Genomic DNA, 6,913 nt, shown 5'->3' with positions numbered 1-6,913 from the left:
CATTCCAAGATTTAACAAAGTTGCTTGACATTCCCATTCCTTTTCATTTCCTTTCGTCGATTTCCGCAATTCTGCTGCCTGGTGGGAAGGGTATGCGCAAGTCGACCAAGATGGGCCAGCAAAATGTACAATACTAACTTGTGCTTAATACTCACGTTTGTCGTTTGCTGTTTGCTTTGCTGCTTTTGGCTACTGCAAGGACTTTATGACAAAATGCAAAGAGCATTCGCTTCGCTTCGATTCGGGGGTAGCAATAAAACTAAACTAAAGTCTTGCAGGCAGCTTATGTACTTCTATTCGCCGCCGTCGCCGCCGCCTGATGTGGCTGCTGCTGATTTTTTTCGCTTTGCTTTTTTTCGTATGCAAATTCATTTATTCATATCGCCGCCGCTACTTCAGCTGCTGCTGCTGCGTCTGTCACTATTTCGCTCTCTTCAGCTGCCGCTGTTGTTGTTGCTGCTGCGGCGGCTGTTTTTCTTTTATCGGAAATGAAAGAGGCAGCACATTTCTTTTCAAATATGGCGAAAATGTCGAAAGTCCCCGACTATTTGCGCACTTCCATCTACTTTAATGTTTTATTTTTTCACACAACAACACATGTACTTATGCGTGTCTTTCGCGTTATTGGTTTAGTATTTATAGTGGTATTGGTAAGCAAAAGCACAGTGGCAAAGGGCGACGCTGTTATTCTCCTCTCATTCTATCACGCCGTTGTTGTTATTGTTTTTGTGACGTGCTCAAGTGCTGCTTTAGTGGTGAAGTGGACGGCAATCCTGCAAGTGGCCGACGACGATGACGACGGAGTCCTGTTTCCATTTCCAACACACACCTGCTACAGTGTATGTGTGTGTGTGTGAAAGTGGGTTAAAGCCAGCAAACTTAATTGCGCTGACGACATTGTTGTTGTGCTATTTGGACGCGAGCAAAAGGGCAGCGGGAAAATCAATAGAACAAATAATTGTACACTGTATGCAGCAACCTATGCATGTACATCATGCTGTGAAAAGGGGGTCAAGGTCAAAAGGATGTGCGTCCAACTAGGACATTGTTTTTTATATGCCGAGCTTCTTTTTGATACAACTGTTGCATCTGGGCTTTAATAATTATTACATCGTTTTAATCTACATTCATGATAATTATATTAATGTAATTGAAAAGTCCATATTGCATGCAAATAATCGATGTAGTTTGCACACCACTCCTTCGAAAATTAATTGAGTGCAATCGAACATATCGATATATTTCTTCACCTCACACACACACACACACTCATACATATGTATGTAGGGTCGCCATTTAATTGTTTGCAGTTCACCACCCACCAGTCGTTCAATTTCACCTTTGTCCAGTGACTAGAAATAATTGGCAAGCATGCTGCACTTTATGACTCCCTTTCTTCCTTTAATACAATGCAATTTAAATATTATGTAACATTTTCACTTAGCATGATTAATTTGGTTTCATTTCACATCTAAATCGTGTGTATATAACTAATATTTAAAAATTAAGCAAATAAGTAGTATTCACGTACAATAAATGTTGTAGAAACTTTAAGCGCTCTGGCAGCCACATTCATGTATGTTGTATGTATGTATATATGTGTATGCATGTTCATGGGTGTGTATGTATGTATATAAACGCTGAAGGCAATACAAATTGGAAAACGCAATGGCCGACAAAACGCCACGACGCAGCTATCAGCCATGAATCTGTAGGCAAAGCAGAAGCGACGATAAACGTACATACGAATACTAGTGGGCAGGCATAATGCACAACAATAAACGGATGAAAAAATGAAAAGAAAACTTCCGGTAAAGCTTCAAGCTCATCGCGAAATGGTGAAAAACACACATACACACAACATATGTACATATACATGTACATTCGCCCCAAAAAAGTAAGAGCAACCAAACCCATATGCATGCACACATGCATATGTACATATGTGTGTATATATGAAAACCCACGTGAATCAGAGAGGGAGAATCGTTAAGAACAGGAGAAACAGATGGAGAGAGAGCGAGAGAGAGCGCCATGATCGCGTTTGCGAGATGTTTGCGGCGAATTCGAAGAGTTTTTCTTAGGTATTTGCCTGTTTCATTTTCATTAGCTTCTCGTCGACATGAGAAAAGTCAAATGTCTTTGTATTTTTTACATACACAAGCACATCAGAAACTTTCATGTATGTACATACGTATGCATACATACATACATATGTGCGCATGCATGTATAAGTATACGAAGTGCTGTCCGCTGACGTGCTGTTTTTTTCTTCTTTTGTTTTTGTTTCGTTTCTCTCTCTTCGTTTGCACAGCGAACTGTTTTACGCCATATTGGATTGTGGCAAAGCGACAGTAGCACTTTTCTATTGCTTTTTTAGAACTTTTAGAGCTCGATTTATGGATATTTCGTGGTTGTAACAGTTAGTTGAGATTGTCAACTACATGTTTTAAGGCAGAAATGTAGCATAAATGCTATTTATATAGCCATAAAATGCATTGGAAAAATGGCCATTTTTAATACAGTTTGCATAGCCGAGCGTTGCCACCTCGTATTATCGTCACATGCATGGCAGCGCGCACAGCTGTTTTTCTTACAGCTCTGGCAGCGCTGACAGCAGGAACAGGGCTGACAACACACAACGCCGGCAACACAAAATTAAATGCAAAACACTAAAATGACAGTAAAACAAAATATGCTGCTTAAAGGAATTGTGTTGTGTATAATCTTCATTGCGGGCTGCGCTGCGGTAAGTAGAGAGCCAAGGGATGCACAAATGCTGATTGATATCATCTATTATATAGGATCACACAACGTTACCCGAGAGCTTTGTGAATGCCGCCCAGCAATCGACGCATACAAATAATTGGGCGGTGCTGGTGGATGCATCGCGCTTCTGGTTCAACTATCGTCATGTGGCCAACGTGCTCTCTATCTACCGTTCCGTGAAGCGTCTGGGCATTCCTGACTCGCAAATCATTCTAATGATTGCCGACGACATGGCATGCAATGCTCGCAATCCCCGCCCAGGTCAGGTGTACAACAATGCCAACCAGCACATCAATGTGTATGGCGATGATGTGGAGGTCGACTATCGCGGCTACGAGGTCACCGTGGAAAACTTTGTGCGTCTGCTCACGGGACGCACTCAGAATGGTACGGCACGGTCCAAGAAGCTGCTCTCTGATGCAGGCAGCAATGTGCTGATCTATTTGACGGGACATGGTGGTGACGGTTTTCTCAAGTTCCAGGACTCAGAAGAGATAACCAGTCAGGAGTTGGCCGATGGCATTCAGCAGATGTGGGAAAAGAAACGGTGCGTCTAGTTGCCAATTTTTCTCTCTTTTTTTGTGGATACTTTATCAATCTCCTTGCAGCTATAACGAACTCTTCTTTATGGTGGACACTTGCCAGGCGGCCTCGCTCTATGAGAAGTTCACCTCACCTAATGTTCTGGCGGTGGCCAGCAGTCTGGTCGGCGAGGATTCGTTATCGGTAGGTGTTGCGCTAGTCTCATCAACTCAAGCGATTGCTAATCTTGTGTGCCTCATTGCAGCATCATGTGGATCCCTCGATTGGCGTCTATATGATCGATCGCTACACTTATTATGCACTTGAGTTTCTGGAGAAGGTTCAGCCCTTTAGTAAGCGGACAATTGGCGAATTTGTAAGACAATTTTCGAGTATTTTGTAAGGAGCCTGTAACCAAATTGTTCATGTTGCAGCTGCAAGTGTGTCCCAAGCGCGTCTGCATCTCGACTGTCGGTGTCCGCAAGGATCTCTATCGTCGGGATCCGCATAAGGTGCCCATCACCGACTTCTTTGGCGCTATTCGGCCCACTCGCGTCTCCACGGAACGCATCAATGTGACGCTGGCCAACGAAGAGTACGTTTTGTTGTCGTCATTTTGAAAGATATTTCCTTTAATCATTCGATTCGCAGGGACTTTGTTAACGATGTTGCAAATGTGCAGCCAAAGAAAGAGTTCAAGATCATAATGGAGCCACAGTTCACAGCTGAATTATTGAAATGACCTGAATGTACATAGACTAGCTTTGGTAAGGATTACTGCGTTGAGATGGCGATGGAGAGACAGAAAGAGGAAGACAGCGAGATAGAGAGAGAGAAAGAGAGAGAGAAAATGAAGTCGAATGTTGTACACATTTCATGTGATAATATTAACTTTATTCGTAAATACATTTCATTTCATTAATTTATATTATATTATTATTATTAATATTATTATTAATACATGTGTAATTTATTAAATTTATATATGTGTGTGTGTGTGTGTGAGTGTGTCTTTTTGTGTTTGTGATCTCGTATCGTGCTTTAAAATTCTCAATTATGGGCTTAGTTCACACTTCGTCATCGTCATTCTCAAAATCTATTTGAATTTCCGTCACCTTCATTTGTCTATTTGCTAACAATTCTTTTTTGGGTTTTCTTTCAGATCATTCGCATTCCGCATTGTAATTACATCAAATATATCTGTTTTTAAATTATACTTTTGTTTTTGTCGTCTTTCTTTTTCTTCTTACTATCAAAACGCTCTCTAATCCATCAAGTAACATTCATATCAAATCTAAAAAAAATGAAAAATAAACAAAAACCATACATACAATATCTCTTGTATACTTATATAAAAGGTATGAGGCAAGTTCGAAAAATTTGTTTCATTCGACAAGCACTCTTACAGTTTGTAGAATCCACATGAATTCACGAAAAAAAAAAACAGTATTAATTCATCATTTTATTTTTGTTTTTTTTTTCTTTGTTTTCGTTTACATCCTTTCGCTAATTTGGTATACACAAAAAAAAAAAAAACATCTTTAAAGAGTAACAATGGCATTTCTTGCGCTGTTCACTTCCTGAACGTGTCGAGATCGTCCAGAACTTGCACAGGACGACGATTACTCTTTAACGTATGGAAGGATCTACATGTTTTTCTTTCATTATAATTATCTGCTATCGTTATTATTTTCGTTCATTTTCATATATGAATAAATCTTTTGTTGTTGTTCTTGTTATTGTGTGAAATCATGTTGAAAAATGCCAGATAATATCGATTATATATATATATATATATATATATATATATATATATATATTTGTATATATATGTGTTTCATTAGCTTTTATTGCATCAGTCCCATTGTTTGAGTTTTAGGTTTATCGATTATCGATTATGTAAGTATTAAAGGGATTTTGTTCTCAAGATCGAGTTAAGCACCATAAAAAGTTGTTACTCTCCTCGCAACTGGCATTACACGCTCAATAATGAGTTCATAGCTCTCGATTTCGCTATATGCAAGATATATATAGATATGTACATTGTACATATCTTTGTCGGCTTGAGCATTTATCGTATGAAATATCATATCATGTGGTGCATTATCATGTTTAGCGAGTGCTGCCCGTGGAACAGTGAGTACTACTTAGGATCATCTACATTTTCGATTTATTTTCTTTTCGTTTCATTTCGATTTCGATTTTCGGTTAGTTTGATTGGTGTGTGCGCATCTGGGTATTGGAATGGATTTCTTCTTCTTACTTCACTTTGCTCGTGTCTTGAAAATTAGCTAACTAATCGTTATGGATGCCAGGAGATGTCAGGATGAGAGAGGATGGTGCTACGGGGGGAAATTGTAACAATAAACCAGTTTGCAAAGTGCATTTCTATGCGCGTGACTCGTTACTGCTTACTCGTTACTCGTTACTCGTTATTTACAATGACATTAGAGCAAAACCAAGAAGAGGATACCAAATTTTGAAGATTACGGTCTGGCTTAGGCTTAGAGGGTAATGGTTTATCGGCTATCGACTATCGTCTATCGGCTATCGATTAAGATTGGATCTGCTGGTGCCATTGTCAGTGCAACTCTTCTCGTATCTTGCCTACGTATGTATATAATCTGTATATAAATATGTTTATATGCATGTATTGTAGTATATGCGGTTTAGAGCTGGATATAACGGGATGCTAAGCTATATATACGATATATAGAATGGATTTATCAGAGAGGCCTTCTTCTTCTTGTCCATTTCTAGCTCAAATGCAATGCAATACAGTTACGATTTAATGCCTAACACTTATTTGATAACACGCAGTGCAAAAATATGGTATCATCGTCTTTAATCACGATCATTGTCATTATCATTATGTCCATTATGTTTTCTTTTTCTTCTCCAGATGTCTTTGCTATGCCTTATAAAAGTTGCTAGATTGTTATATTCTTTTTTGTTATATATTTTCTTTTCTTTTCCTCTTATGTTTCTTATTCATTTTCATGACATTTGCTACATATCCTTAAGTACTTATGCCTATATTTTATGCTGTGTCCTTTATACGTACTTTTAATATTAATTCTTTCCTATTTTTCATTTTGTTTTTTTTTTCTCATTTTCGTATTTTTTATTCTTTAAAAAAAACACACTCTACGGAAAATCTTGAAAACAACTTGAAGGCAATTTTATGTCAGACTCTTGCTTTAAACTTTTCTTAGCTACATAGATTACGCATTATGTTCTCATTTGACTTTCTCGGTATATTTCTCTGTCCATCATCTGGTTCTCTACTATATAGTATTTTTGTATGTGTGTGTGTTTGAGTTTGTGGATGTGGATGTGTGCGAGGGCGGAAAAATGTATGGCAAGCAAGGAGTTTTGTCAGTTACTTCAATATCATAATAACCATAATATTCTCCTTCATTTTTACAGATTAATGACTCGATGGCGAAGAAATCAGCATTTTCTAAACAATTTGTATGCTAATGAATAAATAATGTACCATATGTTTTACGTGTGATAGGAAACCAATTTTGATATCATTTCAAGTGTGTGCTTCATACGAATATTGTCGTGGTCCATTTCAAGAGCTATCAACGTTTTGGGGATAATGTTAACTGGTGCA

At 38.4% G+C, this 6,913-nt stretch overlaps 2 protein-coding genes across 6 annotated transcripts in view; one reads left to right on the top strand and one right to left on the bottom strand.

Moving 5' to 3' along the window:
* LOC117577689 (lambda-crystallin homolog) overlaps nucleotides 1-6,913 on the bottom strand; it is a 95,351-nt gene that overhangs the window by 70,939 nt on the left and 17,499 nt on the right. The gene's annotated exons all lie outside the window — the stretch shown is intronic.
* LOC117578055 (putative GPI-anchor transamidase) lies at nucleotides 2,588-6,815 on the top strand. Of its 3 annotated transcripts, none has more exons than XM_034263188.2 (7): nucleotides 2,588-2,749; nucleotides 2,805-3,316; nucleotides 3,378-3,495; nucleotides 3,557-3,667; nucleotides 3,726-3,886; nucleotides 3,943-4,058; nucleotides 6,721-6,815. In XM_034263188.2, exons 1-6 carry the CDS (start codon nucleotides 2,663-2,665, stop codon nucleotides 4,031-4,033), a joined length of 1,080 nt encoding a protein of 359 aa, XP_034119079.1. In that variant the 5' UTR covers nucleotides 2,588-2,662; the 3' UTR covers nucleotides 4,034-4,058; nucleotides 6,721-6,815. The 3 variants fall into 3 exon arrangements, with proteins under 3 accessions (XP_034119079.1, XP_034119078.1, XP_034119077.1); XM_034263187.2 differs by lacking the exon at nucleotides 6,721-6,815 and adding an exon at nucleotides 4,454-4,503; XM_034263186.2 differs by lacking the exon at nucleotides 6,721-6,815 and having other exon boundaries at nucleotides 3,943-4,503.

This window comes from Drosophila albomicans, chromosome X (assembly GCF_009650485.2).
Source record: "Drosophila albomicans strain 15112-1751.03 chromosome X, ASM965048v2, whole genome shotgun sequence".
NCBI lineage: Eukaryota > Metazoa > Arthropoda > Insecta > Diptera > Drosophilidae > Drosophila > Drosophila albomicans.
The sequence above is the reverse complement of the archived record's forward strand: the minus strand, read 5'-3'. Positions and strand labels throughout refer to the sequence as shown.